Source organism: Zootermopsis nevadensis, unplaced genomic scaffold (assembly GCF_977971745.1).
Source record: "Zootermopsis nevadensis isolate Lab colony 2312 unplaced genomic scaffold, Znev_1.0 Znev_ptg000011l, whole genome shotgun sequence".
Taxonomy (NCBI): Eukaryota; Metazoa; Arthropoda; class Insecta; order Blattodea; family Termopsidae; genus Zootermopsis; species Zootermopsis nevadensis.
Genome location: NW_028259143.1, coordinates 10195408 through 10212435, shown reverse-complemented (window position 1 = coordinate 10212435; position 17028 = coordinate 10195408). Strand labels below are relative to the sequence as shown.

The 17028-nt window shown below is 37.3% G+C and overlaps 1 protein-coding gene and 2 long non-coding RNA genes across 8 annotated transcripts in view; 1 reads left to right on the top strand and 2 right to left on the bottom strand.

The window, feature by feature from the left end:
- Positions 1 to 17028, bottom strand: part of LOC110828453 (Krueppel-like factor 6) — a 617820-nt gene that overhangs the window by 213505 nt on the left and 387287 nt on the right. Inside the window, exon 1 of one of the 6 annotated variants that reach the window (XM_087347257.1) lies at positions 16886 to 16939. The exons of the other annotated variants lie outside the window; for them this stretch is intronic. Within the exon in view, the coding sequence (XP_087203383.1) occupies positions 16886 to 16924 (39 nt within the window). The 5' untranslated portion in view covers positions 16925 to 16939. Of the gene's footprint in view, positions 1 to 16885; positions 16940 to 17028 lie in introns of those variants that run through there. 6 annotated transcript variants of the gene reach the window in all.
- Positions 8132 to 16828, bottom strand: LOC110828457 (uncharacterized). Its single transcript, XR_002542669.2, has 3 exons — positions 16121 to 16828; positions 8887 to 9167; positions 8132 to 8289 (listed from the first exon to the last, which is right to left on the bottom strand). It is a non-coding gene; the product is annotated as an uncharacterized LOC110828457 (long non-coding RNA).
- Positions 16490 to 16893, top strand: LOC110828459 (uncharacterized). Its single transcript, XR_002542671.2, has 2 exons — positions 16490 to 16567; positions 16770 to 16893. It is a non-coding gene; the product is annotated as an uncharacterized LOC110828459 (long non-coding RNA).

Sequence of the window (17028 nt, the reverse complement as noted above, 5' to 3'; positions counted from 1 at the left end):
TTTCACTTTCTCCGTGATCTGATTAATAAACTATATCCTACATTGCATCCAATAAATTTCATCTTTGCTGTATTTAGCATTTTTATGTCCCCTTGTTTAAATGCCCATTTTTCTCAGTCATTAAATGACTCAATGACTGTAACTTTAAGATCGTCTTTGAACTAAACCTGGTTCCATAATACGGTTTATAACTCGCAAAATTTGAATGAAAACTATTTCTTTAAAATACTTAACGACATGCCATACAAAACCGAATCTATAATTTATATATATATATATATATATATATATATATATATATATATATATATATATATATATGTGTGTGTGTGGGGGGGGGGGGGGGGTAAAGTACACCTACCTCCTTGTGGTGCACCCTGGACAACGTCTCTGACGGCAAAGTGGTCTACAAGCTTGGCAAAAAAGGGTCAAAGATAAAATTCTAAGTACCTGCCATTTGGCATATATATATATATATATATATATATATATATACACACACACACATACATACATATGAAATTATGTAGCTCTTTGTGTTCTGGTGCAGCACAAATCACAAATCTTAGTTATCAAGTCGGAATCTACTAAGTTAATAATTTTCATAGTATACTAGATAACTGCACTTTTCCTCCATCGATCTTTTTTTCTTCTTCTTCTTCTTCTTATTTTTGTTTTTGCTTTTCCCTTCTTCATCCGTCTTCCTCATTCCTCTTATCTCTCTTCCACGACTTCATTAATAACGTTCTAAACCCAAACCCGTTCAATAGACTCTAGCAGGCTAGTGGACTTGTGCGTCATTGCGTACTTTGTTTGTATAAGACGGTCACCTCACTGCGCAAAGCGGTAGGGATGTTAGACATTACTATTTAACCAACTTTACAGAACTGAGTCTTTCTGACAAGATGGCAGTCGTGTCAGTCAACAAATCCCTGCCTTTCAAGGAACACCAAAGTTTATTATCGTGTTTACAACAGCCCACCACTAAACCCCATCCTAAGCCAAATGAATCAGTTCACATTCTAATATCGTATTTCTTTAGCATTCATCTTAATATTATCTTCTCAGATGAATATGACGAATATACACATGTAGGCTAAACTTCAAGTTCCAATCCATAGCCAAAGTTTGAAATAAAAAGCGTAATATCGATTACTATAGATTGTGGTGACTGACTGATCCTATAGTTATTTAGCGACACTACTCTAAGTTCATTGGTTAAATAGCGTCGAGCTGGAAGATGGCTGTGTTATCAATCAACTGAAGCAAGATGTAAAATTGCACTGTAATGACCTGTTTTAAAATAACGGGAATCTGGACCAAGCCCTTAACATTTTAGGAACACATCATACAAAAGAAATTATGACATAGTTAAAGTTGGGAACAATTACAAAAGACCTGAAGTCTATTCATGTCAAAATAATGGGATTACTTACTAAAAATGCTTCCTACAATTCTATCCAGAATCCTTTATAATCCCCTGTCCTATCTAAGTACGCAAATATCATATTTTCATACAAAATATTTTTCCAAAATCCTTGCTTCGAAGATCTAGGAACGAATGGTATAATATTAAAAATATTGTACGAAAACGATATTTAAACGGCTTAGAATGGGATATAATAGCTGGCCTTTTGAGTACGCGATAATGAAACTTCGGATGCAATAACAAAATTCTTGACCAGATGAATAACTATCGACTTTTGATAAACTGTACTCGAAGGAGCTAGTTAAAGTTTCTGCGACATACTTGTGCGCAAAGTCATCGTTTAGTCCAACCCTGTCAAAATCACTATAATTTGTGGGCAGGCATCACAATTATATATTCACACAATTTACGTAAACTTACTTAGGATTTCTATTGTGATTCGTAAGTATGCTCTGAAGTCCATAAACGATTAATTAGAATTTTAACTGGTGCATTTTTCAAACAAGTGCTCTGAAGACCACATACACTGGTTGTTAAGGCCAATTGTAAGGACTCTTTATTTATTTCGTGACTGTGGAATGACGGACTGCTCGTTACGTACAACAAACACAAAGAGGAAAATAATTGTCCAAAAACCTGAAGAAAACAGAATGCATATTAGATGAGAAAAATAAGTAGTAATGCAGCAAGACTAATAACAGGGTATTTTTTTTCTATTTATACGAAGTTCTAGTTGGTTCTTTTTCCTGCAGAGGGAGGATGGTAGACGCTGACTCACTATTTACACTTTCGGTTGCGCAACTCGTTGGGGGGAGGGTGGCAGCAAGTCATTTGAAGTAATTATAATTCCGTGGTGTTTTATAAATGAGATCCACAAGCGAGCTCACTCTGCAACAGAAGCATTCTTACAGTTTCAATACCCAAAGTCATGCCATGGAACGAGAGTCAGCCAGAATCATCAACAGCGTTTCATCCAAACGACAAATTCCTGGTATTCAAAAACTGCACGTCACTAAGGATATCCTGAGCCAGTATAATCCAGCCTAAACCGCTAAGTCTCGTTTAATTATGGCTTGTTTCTATACTAAGTACATCCTCTCATCCATACTTGGTCTCAACCTTAAATGTTTTGCGGATAAAACTGTACATATAAAGGAAATAAATATAAGAGGATGAAAAATGGAAGGCAAAAATAGAATACAAAGTGACACAAAATAATAAAGCACCTAAACGAATCAATGAAAACACTAACATGTATCTTAAACACAGTCTGTGAGAGTGTAAAGCTGTCCCACTATACGCCATGTAGGCGCTTGGGGGGAGAGAAGGTATAGCTCCTACTCATTCTTGGACCTCGGCACTAGATGGGGGTGAGTGATCAGCATCACGCCCCGGCCGTGCTTTACCCCCGGGAAAGGACCCCGGTACCCATTGTAGAGGAGGCTGGGTGGGCCCCAGAGCCGGTCTGGACGCAGAGGGTGTACGCTGGATTAATCTGGCTTTGCAGAAGTCATAAACACGTTATTAACTTACGAACCCCACAGAAGGCGGAGAATTCAATAACTTTTCAGAAAAGGACTGTCCAGTGGAGTTAGATATAAATGCATGAAGAGGACACAAATAAACAGAGATAAACTAACCCGAACGACAAAAGAAAACAGGAAATAACTTGGAAAGAAATATGTATATATAAATAAAATAAAATTAACAACCAAATAAAATATGGAAGGAAAAAATAAATATACAGGGAGAAACGAAACTTCAGCTGCCAGCAACAGAGCCAGAGTCCTCTGTCAGCAGATGGCTCTAGGCCAACAGCAAACTGCGAGCTCCGTTGGTCACTGCTTTGATTTATTTCACCCTTTGAGACTGGACACTGTTTCAACCATGGCTTCCAGTGTAAACAACAGAGATCCTGGAGTAGCAGCAGCAGGTAACCCCACAGATAACATTTCACCCCGTTCTGCGTTAAATTATTCATCACACTGCCGTCGTCCATTCACCGGATCGTGTAACGATATTCGCAGTACGTGTTCTGCCGAACCCTTCGTAATGCACCGTCAGACCGAACAGCATCTCGCTTCACGCATCGTTGAACAAAGTTTTTGATATTTTCAGCGAAGTGCACAAACTTTAAGAAAATACAAATAAATATAAACCTAGGCAACTATTTAATTAAATCCGTTCCAAACTCCACGTAATTTAAAGACGTAACATGGGCTACTGGGGAGTATACAGGGCATGGAAGCAAACTTCCACGCGTTCTGACTCGTAATAATTGTTACTGGTTTAGCTAACTCTCTCCCCCCCCGGCCCCTAACCATTGAACGAACGGTATACTCGACGCGAAATATCAGCGAGCCTGAGCTATGTCACAGTAAGAGGGGAAGAGGAAGCGACTTACGCGCTATCATATCCCCTCCCCGCACCTGGACTAACTAACCAATAACACGTTTGTTACAGTTAACGAAGCTCCGGGCTGTGCGACAAGTATTAGGCCTTTCTTTGAGATACAAAATAGTAGGCCTACTTAAGTTGCTTTGTTTTTAAAGCGTTAAATGTAAATAAAATATTCTCCACATAGTAAAATTACACGTAACATTTAATAAAATACATATTTCTTGTAGTTATACGGAAATGATTTTATCCAAGACATTTATATTTTGTTTTAAACACTGTCTGCAAAGAAATAAATATGTAAAATTAATTATAACATAACTAGTATTTTAGATGCATCGTAGGACGTCCTGGATAGGAGATCAACTCATCCCGAGGTCTCTACCACCACAATACAACACACTAAACTCTGACCTACAGATGAGAAAGTGTTCGTGTCTCTGCAAAAATGTCGGCTATCTTGGGTTCTTTCGTGGTTTTCCGCAACCTGTCAAGGCTATGATTCGATAGTTCCATGAAAACAGACAACGACCACCTTACTCCAAGTCACACTCAGCGAATGCAGTTCAAATACCGTCTTTGAATGAAGTTTAGAAATCTGTGACAGGAGTTCTTATACCTCATAGCAATTCCGTTTTAAAAGTATTACGAATGTCAACAATTATATTTTTAAGTTTTGTTTACTCTAGATGGAACGAAATTAGTTTCGTTGTGATTTAAATTTATTTTGTGACAATTACGACTCTCTTAGGAAATAATTAATTTTCCCAGACATTTAAGAGTCTGAGCCGGCTGTTACAAATTTACATAACTCCTGGTACTCAACCTTCATGAACCTTATTTAGAATCCCAGGTTCAGACGCTTTTACGACACTCCTCAACTGCTGTTAAGAGGCTGCTGTCTCGAACAATACGAATGTAATGATGACTTACAGCCTATTAGAGCTGTAAGTGTCTCGCCAGCTGCAGTTCCGTTATTTAACGGTGACCACTCGCTGTGCTTTAGCTGCGCAGAAAACGCGGACGGTTCCACTCCCTCTTAGAGGGAGTGTACGTTTGTTTGCCCACAGTTGCTTTCGAGGAAACTTGAGTGTGGGAGTTTCGTAAGAAAGAAAAATTACCCCGGGTGCTATAAGCAGCCAACATTAAGTAAACTACATGTTCGAGGCGTTGAGGAAACGCTTGAAAACATAGTTGGCCTCCGAGTCGAGAATCGAACTTGGGATCCACAGAACATGAAACATTATTAATTAGAAAACCATGACGCTCAGCGGTGAGGACTTAGCAGATGGTATCCATTGCTTATTTCTACCATACTGGAAATTAGTTACTTTTTGAAAAGAGGTTTGGTGCATTACCGTTACAATAACGGCCTTGCCTAGGGACTTTAATTTTATTTTCATTACGATATGTTTCAATTCATCCAGATATTTGTGCATATTTTATGGAAAATATTCATTTGAAGAAGACTTCAATGTATATCCGAACCAAGGCAAAGGTTGTGTGGCGAGAAAGAGATCTGGCGACACCATCATCCTACTTATTAAACAAACATCAGCGCTCTAATGCAGATAACCACTGGCCTTTTTCGACACGTACGTTACTTGTAATTGCTTATTAAACGGTATATAAATCGTAAATCGGTGTCTCGGTGTGTTTTTTCACAATAACTTATATTTGTAAATGAACTCAACTCAAATATTAATTAAATTAACGGTTAATCATTCAGCGATAATCATTCAGATGTCACGCGTTTACTAAATGAACAACTTCACATTTAATGATATATGAATAACTATTAGAACTGTAATTTTAGAATCTTGCTGAGTAACAACAATATTTATAAAATCTATCGCGCCTATACCTACTCTACTCTGATTTGAATTTATTTAATTATTCAAATACCATTTCTCCGTAATTGTAACTCTACGGGTATAAGATATTTCTTTCTGATATTTGGTCATGGTAATGACCATGATCATATTCTTAAGTCACACCATTAATGTTCATCAGTTTTATACTATTTAGAGATCCCTGCAATTTTAGAATTCCCACAATAAAAATAATACTGTATCCGTAATAACTTCTTGTGTCTTATTCTTAGTTAATAACATCTGGTTCTTCCAACTACTTTCCTTGCCCAAAGAATTAAAATATTACGAGTAGTTAGGGCTCTAAGAGTTCTTTCCAAATAGCTAAGTTACTAAATTTCATGAATCATGTAAAAATAATTACAGATTTACACATTTAACGAAAATCTGACAACAAATTATTAAAGACAAAGGTTTGCTATGCATGCAGACTACTCTACCAATAAACACGTTTATAATTAAACGAACAGCTGTTTTAAGCGTTTGGTTAAACAGCGTCTACTTAACTGAAAGAACAAGGAACATTGTTAGAGTTTCTCTGTCTGTTTTGTTAACAACACTCATCTGGTAGTGAGGGGAGGATAAAGAATTAATGACATCAAAAATTAATAAACGAAAGAACGAAAAATAAGAGACGAAATACGCACAAAGATGTAAACAAATAAAAAGTTACGAGGTTTAAATAAAATACGAACAAACTTAAACATCTCCAGTCTTCGTGTTTAATTAATATTGAAGTTTCTCCGTCTTTACTCATGAGACATCAATATTATTATCTGTTTTATTTTCCAATGTGTTTTCGTATCTGGAGAATAGCTGGTCGCTCGCTGCATTCATAACTAAGGAACCCATCGTATGATTGTGTCGTAAATTGTCAGTCACTAGTAGGATGAAAGGGACGTTCTAACCACATCTGATTTAAACCCACGTCAATCTTGTCTGTCAGTGACGTGGAGTTATTTTGTGCACTGTGACGTCTACTATATAGTCGAATATTGAATTATATATAGAAACCCGTACGCGAAGGATAAAATACGTAAAGAGGCACCAGATGATTATAAAGATGAAACTCAGTGGAATAAATTAGTACAAGACACAGAACAGAAAATAATTAAACTAATTGTAAAACAAAAATGGAAGTTAGAAATTGGTTACGCAATCCAAAAAATTACAGAAAGAGAGAGCTTTATTAAGAACAGATATTTAAACAGAAAAAATAAATAATGGAAGGAATAAAATCAATATTAATGTTGATTAAAGTAAGTAACATATTAAAAGGAATCTCGCTGTGGTAGTTAAATTTACATTGTAAGATTCTATTTATAATAGTACGTATCATGTTTCAAAATCTTAAATTAATATTGTTAATCAACAACTACTACTTTCTCTACAATTAACCGTCTATGAGATAAAGATTTTGTTCTATAAATAATAGCGCCCCTAAAATTGCAATATTATTATTTTTGACCTCAGTTTGAACACAGTGCAACTATTATTTCATTTGTAAGATGGTGATAGTGTTGTGATACTACATACACAAAAAACATATAATTATTATAAATATTAATATTATTTGTATTCAGCTGTGAGAATATTTTTAAAAAATTAGAATTTAAAACAGGAAGTTGCTAAGAAATTCTGTAACCACAAATTTTTTGCAGGCCTGTAGCCAAGCAAGCAATCGTCCTAGAATGAAGTAACACAAAATATTGAGCCGTGTGTGTATGAGAGAGGGGGGGGGGGGGGGGGGCTTGGACGTGGGAGCGAAGTGTTTAAACGTAATTTCATTTCTATCTTTTGTTCTTAGAGTTCCTGATCTGATGTTCTTGATTATAGTGCGAAGTCAAAGGGCAAATCGAAGATTTTTATTTCCCCACTGGGTTCCTCGAGTGGAACAATTCTGCTTAGGGCTCTATGTTATAGACGTCAGAGAACATTTTAGTTCTGTGTGTGCCAATATTGCACATGCGTTGAAATATAAATAAGCAGAGAAAGGGCGATAAAAGTGTGCAGAACGTTTGAGACAGAATGACATTCTGACAGAATATTTACATTTATACAATAGGAGCATCATTATGATGAAGCAAATGACGCAGGGCGAAGCTGGTCAGATAATCTGTAGATCTTAAATGAAATGATAAATAAATCTGCTTAAGTTGGAAAACATCGCTACGAACAGCAAACGTTCCTATGATATTAGTTTTAATTCCATTATATACCGTTTTTCCATAGCAGCAAATCCAATCGTTACAGGAATATATTTATACCAGTAACTGCCACAGAATTACTAGAGAATTATATGAAATCCGCCAACCATAACTCCACCCCAAACCTATAGGCTCATTATACTGTTCCTGATATAATTATTAGCCTGTGGTTTTAATAATAATAATAATATCACAGAAGGCATTATTTGTAACTTGAGGGAATATTTAATTTCCAACGAGTACACTATTTTTACTTGAGTAATCATTCTGTATGAGGTTTATTTTCTTTTTTTGACATTCACAGTCCATCCGAAATCAGCGAGAGGCGTCCTAATTCTTGATTTCACTTTCTTCATTACGCTGAGCAGCTGTTCACAGCGAAATACTGACAACATTAACAAAAGGAATTTTCTCATGTAACGTAAGAATTTTTCATCATACACAGTTACATTATGTTACAAAAAATGTACGTGAGCCACACAAAATATATCGACCAGCCGCGACACTAGAACTTCTGTTTTAGACGACCGCGATGTTACACACCTGGACACTTACTCAACCCGCAGTTCTACGTTCTTTGACGGGTATTGGCCAACTCGTATATGAGTGGTTTCTCAATCTAGTTAGAGGAGTCCTTGGACGGGGTATCAGTCAATCGCAAGGCCTCTGCCTGTACATGACAGCACAACACAGAAAGACGCATGCCTTGGGCGGAATTCGAACACACAATCCCAGTGTCCGAGAGACCGATGCCCACTGCCCACATCCCACATGGGCACTGAGACCGGCACAGCTGGCCACTGTTCTAGAATTGCGCGCAGCTATGGTATCGCAGAATATTATTTATATATTTTTTACTTTCTCTCACGTATTTCGGTTTATTTATTTTTATCATTTTCAGTACTTGCCTGAAATTTATTCTTATAGTTCTCAAGCGCTTTAATAAATGAAGTGAGTTGTCGGTTTAATATCATCAACTTACAATTAGACAGGCTCTTTACAACGCGTGAAGTAAATAATCCTGCTGACAAGCAATGCTGTGTATAAAGCAAATGGCGTTTTCCGCATTTCGCTACTTCCGACAGACGGGGGCTGCAAGCGACGTACGCCGTCTCATGAGACTGGTTCCCAGTTGGACGCTGGACAGTGCCATAAACAGTGCCAGGTCCATGTTCTCGCCATCCAGGTCCCACGAGTTATCAAATAAACAAGATTGGCGTCAGCTGGAGTCTTCCCCACAGCCTCCAGACGTCATCCTCGGCTCTGCAAATATCAGGAACAGCTACCACGACACAATGCAAAAACGGCACAAGACGTAAAACCGCACACAACACTCCTTGACTCTTCACATGTCATTTCCATTTTATCCCATAACGAAATTTTTATAACCATTCGTATCTCTCTCGTTCATCTTAACCACGTTCTTCTTCTTCTTTACCTCCATTACGTTCATTCTATCTACGGTTTTGCTTTTTATTACTGGAGTTCTTACCCAAAGTTCTGCGCTGCTGTACCCTGCGCCACTGCTGCTCTAAAGTATTTGCTCGTGGAATAACACACAACCTCGAATATTTCATGAAGACTTTACTTGCAGGCCAGTCGTGGCCATGATAGTTACCTACTTGAAACTGCCACCTGTCCTTTTCACGACATTCCTTTCCTACAGTTCGCACACAAATCTAACAGCACAGTAACGTGTGTTACATTCCTAAGTCAAATGGTAACTGTATGTACCACCTAATTTAGCAATCATTAAAACTGCATTCTGCCCACATAGTGTATTTGTAAGGTTATTCCTTAAAAAAACATTAATCAGATGACCTTTGTAATGGAGACACACTGCATTTTCTTCGAGGTACGGGCTCTGATTCTTATGAGGCATCTCAATAAATCACACATACGTTTTTTAACATATAACAGCTTCTATTAATGTTGTCAACTTCTTTATAGCGGTTCATTCGACTTGAAATACTGCCTGTTTACACAAATTACAACGGAGTTATAGCACGCCGTATTGATGTAACGCACTAAACAACTCTCATTTTAATATCGGGGCCTATAAATAGGTACAAGCTATCACGCAATTTTCACATGTGAAATTTTTAATGACCACCTGTTTTCGTCGCCACACTAAAATATTTCGCATTACTTGCAACCTGCTAACTAGATAATTCCTAAAACTTCATAAAATCAGATTTTCAGAGAAATCTTACTGCAGAAAATGCTGTAATGAATGGCTCTAATGTTGTCGCTATTTCAAAAGTTCGGATAAAGGTGGATAACAAATATGGCGGAATCCAATGACATGGTATTAACACCTAGTTTCAAAGCATGACTTGCCTAACGTTTACAACATTTATGTACCTACTTGAACCAGTGGAGACGCACACACCTCGACAGCAAGACTTCAAAAGACGGAAACGTAATGAGATTGAGCGACATCTTACGTACTTTGAAGTGTATTGAAATAAAACCTTAGAAATTAAACAATTCCTTCTTCTTAGACTCAATATACTATTATTACTGAAGATGACTGTCCTTTGAGTTGTTGCGCCGTGTAGTCTGGTAGAAGTTTACCGACGTTTCAGAGGTCCTTGCTGCCTCCATCCTACTACTACATTAACAGTAACTTATACGTACAACAGTAAAGCCATGTGTCTGATATCATCAGATTCTGACTCGGAGCTAATTATGCAGACTCCCCGCAGTTCAAGAGATTTGCCCTTTGTACGGAAGCACCACATCAGACCGCGCCATGTAAAACAATACGAGATACTGACAATAAGTAGCATCCATTACGCCAGAAAATCGAGTGAGTACGTCTCACAACAGGCTTAGGTTACAGCTACTGAAAGAAGCTCTCTGTGGGTTCTGCCAGTAATGTCGTTATTAACACAACTTCCAGGGTTGGTAGAGATAAGTTAATTTTGTACCAAGTTACAGAAAGTTTATCTCTGCGAGGCTGGAGAAGTCGAAGATTGCGCGATTCGTGATAGGTCGGAAAACAATTTTCACTGCTAGGACAAGTTAATTCACAAAAGAAATAACATCAGTGCTTACAAACAAACGGAAATGATCAAAAGGTAGAGAGTGTAAACTAATTACGATCCAGAAAAGTGTGATCTGAAGTTCATACGACGTCCGTGAGTGCTGGGCTGGATCCTAACGTAAAGGTGAGAAACAAGTCGCCCTTCATGTAAAATCTTTCTTCCGTAAAACTCCATAGATCAAAACGAAATCCAGTTTTAAAAACTGTGATTAAACAGAAATCTAAGTCACATGTGTGCATACTCTTTCAGATTATATAAAGATATTCGCTGTCCATACACGGATACAATTCTAATAAATGCAAAGACGAAATTGAAATGAATTCAAACAGAATTACAAAACGGTCCTTAATTACAGACCATATAAGAAACAGGCATTAAGAGAACAGTTTACGTACGTAAATTATTAGGTAATTGTCCTTTTAAAAATAATGCTGTATCAAACTCAAAAGCTTTCCACTGCTAACTGAAATGGTGTCACAATTTCAAAACAATGAATGTTAGCAATAAGAAAACAAGATTAGGCACAATGAACATCATAGAATTTTACAAAATATTGCCTACATCCGTAATAAGGTACATGTCTGAGACGTTGGAAGTGGGCTGACAGAAGATAGATGTATGAGGCGGAAATAAGGAAATCATGTTCACACGATTAAAAACATAAAAATGGATACGTGTGAGTGGGTAACAATGCGACATGCAGGAAGACATAAAACACCATACTGACATAATGAAAGACGACAGGATAGAATACCCTACAGAGCGAAGAATACGACGACTAATGGGACACGGAAAACTGATTTTTATATTGGTAAAGGCATTACTTTGCCTAATCTGTAATCAGTAAGAATTAGTAAAGGATAACACCATGCAATATCCACTCTTGGTCAGTAGTTATACTAACATCTTAATTGGTATTCACTGTTTATCTACGAACGCCTATGCAGCACAATCCTCGTTCATGTTTGCAATACTGACACTTGAAGAGTGTAGTCCAAATAAAATAAGGAACGAATATGGCTGCACTCTGACTTGAAGCGCCATGCAGTCTGACAGACGTTTACATGGATTCAGAGGTCCTTGCTGCCTACATTATCAGGGCGTTATTATATTTGTACAGTCCCACATACTCACTACCATTAATTACCAGTTTCATTCAATGCCATAAATATCTGTGCCTGAAATAACGGAATTAAATAACTGAAAACACGACAGATCGAATAATCGATGAATCAAAATTGGCCTGGTATCTTTCAGTGTCGATTTATGAACCACCCTACTTATTATCGTCCAACAGCATTCTCGTATTCTTGTTTATGACATTTATGTTGTCGTCCATATAAATCAAAATTAAAATTATTAACCACAATTTGTTTAACGAAGTAAAAAAAAAATTTTTGCACAGTGTGGTCGGTAAACACACCAGCATCTCTCCCACTAACGGTTCATGCCTCTATAATTGGAATTAGGAGAATGTTAGGTCAACAGCAGAGGCAGTGACTGAAATTCACAGGCGACTGGAGATTCCCTTGCATTGTCTCTGATCTAGACTGAAAATTAATTACCATACCACAGAAGGGACCCAATTTCCTTACAGAAAAAACGTAAACCTGCCATCTACCAAGCCTCCAAGGCACAGCTAGGGATACTATAGCAGGTGTTTAATTTACGACCAGCAGAAATAAAGAAGAAGGTGGCAGGAAGCAACATTAATTACGGTGAAACCATTCCTTTCAAGTTACGTGTCGTTTCGAAATTCCCCACTCATGCCTCGGAGGCACTAAATGTCGCATGTCTGTTATTACAAAACCAAAAGACGAATTAAAACATACAAGTGAGTGGGTGGGAAAACAATTATTTGAGCATTCTGCTCCAAATTACCTAGCTTGAATCAAAAAGGAACCAAATTAATTAATGCAAAAAGTTTACAAAAACAAACATCTTTACTGAGATCCTCTTAGTAAAATATATGTACTTGGTAAACATGCTCATTCTGTGGCACTATTCATGGATTCTACATATATATTATATTGAACAAAAACACTTTATTGTTTTAATTTAATTTTCAATTTTAACTGCAACATAAGGGATTGTGGACTCCACGTTTATAATTTCTGCTCTAATTATTAGCCATCACTAACCACAATGACGTAAGTTCACACAAAATATAAACTCAAAATATGTTAGTTTCCGGGGTCTGAATTTAACATACTCAACACCCACAAATTTCATTTAACCCAAGATTGTGAATACAGTACGAGAAACGAAAGGTAGTGATTAAGTCGACAGACGGAATGAAAACTTCTCGGTTATTTTTATTCGATAATTTATTTATTGACGTTTCCTTCCTTATATTCTCACCTCTCTCTCTCTCCCTCTCTACTTTTATTTCTTTATTGTTAACCGCTGTTATTGAACGCCAGAGTACAAAGTGGTTATGCTCTGAAATAGTCCTATAACAAAGATCTGCAACATTTGTCTTTATTGTTAAGTAAAGATGTGTAGAACGTTTGCCTGGGTCACTGAATTCCGTATGAGATGTTTCAAAGGGTGGCCTAACTGCGCGGATAGATGGTACATCATTTGACTCTTTCATTATGACTTAGTCATACAGTTGCGGACGCAATCTGTACTTTTAGTTCGGAACTAAATTGCATCCAATAAAACAAAATTCATTTACCACAAACAAGCTTATAAACTCGCCCCTAACTACACTCTGCCCATATGTGAATGACTCATACAAGCCCGTACACTGCTCTATGCAATATCAGAGTAGTTATATGAGTGCAGCAACGGACTATACAACACACAGGCGTAGACACCATGTTGAAAGTCTTCTGTGTACATAAGCATGTGAATTCGAAAACATATCGGCTTTTTATGTGGTATCACGTGTAGCAATAAAGTTTCGATTACCGAAGAAGCAATTTGCTTACAAGAGGCAAGAAATATTTAAATATTTACCTCCACCCAGATATTAAGTATTTAGAAAATTGGCGATATACAATACAGTTGTTAAATTTTAGAATTTAAGCACAATTTTCATCGTTATAAACACAAAATAAACACGTTTAAATAAATTTTAACAATTATTATGCTGTGTAAGTTATTAAATATACTTTCAATACGTTCAGCCTAAATTTTGGCATTCCTACAAATTTTCTTATGAGATTGAAAACCACGTGTTAAATACTCAGGCGACAGAACTCCGAGATGTGAAAAGAGACCAATTTCTTAAAATTTCATATTTCACTGGTGGTCACTACAGTCCAAAAACAATCAATAACCCTGTAACACTTTGCGTAACCAGTAGTTAGCATTCATTATAGTCATCTGCGTCTCTTAAATTCCTATACCTCTTACAAACTTTTGAACAATATTTAGAATTTGAGATTTTCACGGCGGTGAGTCTGAAGATGGCTGTCTTCTGGGTTGTTGCGCCGTGTAGTCTGGTAGGAGCTTACAGACGTTTCTGAGGTCCTTAATGCCTCTACCATCGCCCTGATGATGGAGGCAGCAAGGACCTCTGAAACGTCTGCAAACTTCTACCATACCACAACAGCAACAACCCAGAAGACACCCATCTTCTCTGAGCACTATTTTTCCGTCATCAAGTAGGACACCTCTATATCCTGGACACCCCTTTGTATAGGACACTTTTAATTGCAACCGGAGAATATCCTATAATTTTATATGTCCACAATACCCTATATCTTGGACACCTCTTTATCCTGAAACTTGAATACCCCTTTTGCTGTAAGTTGGACAGGTTCATGCACTTAACTTCGATGCTTTTCAGGGAAACTTTTTCAGTTACATATTTTGTTATTTTGAATTTCTGACTGATGAATGCCTCCTCTCTGGAGGATTATCTTATGGACATTGAACCCATCATTGGAATGCATTGCAAGTGTTTAAATATTCTTTTGCTGAACCCTTAACTGGACTACAGTTTTAACTCCGTCAGTACTGTGCTTGCATTCGAGTTCAGACTGTGTTAACAGAAACTGAATTTTTCTTTTTGCGATGAGGAAGCGAAAATTGGTGGAATAAACTTCAGAAAATGTTATTGAGGCTGGGGTGTAATGTGCAATGCATGGGAGTGTGCTTCAAAATATTATTATTAATACTATCGTCATTTATTCTTAATTCGAGTAAGCCTACAGTAGTTAGTGTATGTAAGTAAATATATTATATTGTCATTAGACGACAATCTGATTATTCTCTTTCCCTCTATCTTGGACACCTCTTTAAGTTGGACACATTTTCCTGGAACCCCAAGTGTTCAACTTAGAGAGGTTTTACTGTAGTATAAAACGAGAAATCTCACTCCTTCCAAGAACTGGGCCCTAATCGTCTAACCCGTATTAACTGGGTTGTCCTGCTCGTACTGAGGACGTATTGAAGACGATATAATCCAGAAGTGGGCGATTGCCAACCTCATAATCCGGTATCATGTTGATAATTTAAGCAGTTATAAAGGTATTATTCATCAATTTAATATAAGGATGAAAGTTACATGAGTGAAAGTCAACCTTATCTGCTTTAAAGTAAATTCCAACAGTACGCCTAAAAGAATGTGTGTGAGATAACCACTGGAAAATAAATGCGTTGATGTCGCGAAGCAAACAACCAGAATGCTTAATGAGGAGCCTTAGCTATTCAATCAGAATAAAATTCCTTTAGAACAGATTAAAATACAATTTTCTCCCCCCCCCCAAAAAAAACGTTAACTAGTATGGCACTAAGTAGTACGGCTAACATTTATTTGTAATATTTCAGGTTCTCAAGGCTAAGAGTATGAAGATAACTCTAGTCCGAGATGGTGCATCGTGTAATCTGGTATTAGACCCCTACGTTTCAGAAGTGCTTACTGCCTCCATAATCAGGGTAATGAAGATAGTTAAACTTCCAACAGACCACACGGCGTAACAAACCAGAAGATAGTCATCTAGGTTACATTTTCTTCGGGCAAAGTATTTATTCTAAAATATTCTACCGCCAAAATTTAAAATATCGATTCTCAACGAAATGGATTTAAAGGTAATTATTATTTTAGTAACAAACGCAAATGGGCCCACAGTATTTGTGTAATATTTTCATTATACAGAGTATACACAAAAGAACGGTGCGGTTTCAAAAGTTAATAAAAAAATTATTTCTCACCTTACACGGACACCGTCAGTGGCGGCAACTGTCCAAGTTTCTCATGCGCTACCAGCAGTTCGCTTCTCATGCTTACTGCGTGGCCGCGGGGCCAGTTTCAAAGATGGCGTTGCAGCAGGAGAAGGCTTTCTGTGTGCTCCGTTTTGAGGTGTCCCTTGGCCACCCCGTTCGCCAGAACTTACTCCGTGCGATTTCTTTCTTTGGGGGTTCGTTAAAGACAGCGTTTATGTACCACCAATGCCCACGTCCATCCATGAACTTCATGATCGGATAACGCTTGCAATGCAGGCCATTACAGCGGAAATGCTATACCGGGTCTGGGATGAGTTTGATTACCGTGTGGATGTGTGTCGTGTGACCCAGGGTGCACACATTGAAGGATTGTAATTAACGCATGAGAAACTTGAACACTTGCCGCCGCTGACGTGTATGTTGTGCCCGTGTAAGGTGAGAAATAAATGTTTTATTAACTTTTGAAACCGCACCATTCTTTTGTGTACACTCTGTATAAAATCCATTCAGAGTTTGCAAGATGTAAATTTGAAAGCCAAATTCAATATCAAAATTCAAAGATGACATTACAATAGCATCTTAATTAAATCAAACCATCCCATTATTTTAGCTTATGAATGCAAATTGTTTGTTCCAGGTCGTAAACTCGTTATATTACACTAGAAGATTGCTGAAGAGTGTAATTAAGAAAATAATTACGTTCACCAAACCAGTACTGTAACGGTCTAAGAAGAATATAGCACACTAACTTACGTTGTAAACTGCATTTTCCTCAATGTTGAGCCTCGCCATTTTGTAAAATGGCGGTTATAGTTGAACAGAGAAAATATTTCGAAAATTATATGGTTTTTGTATGTTCGTTTGTTGGGTTAAAGGCGTGTCAGCGTCTGTGACAG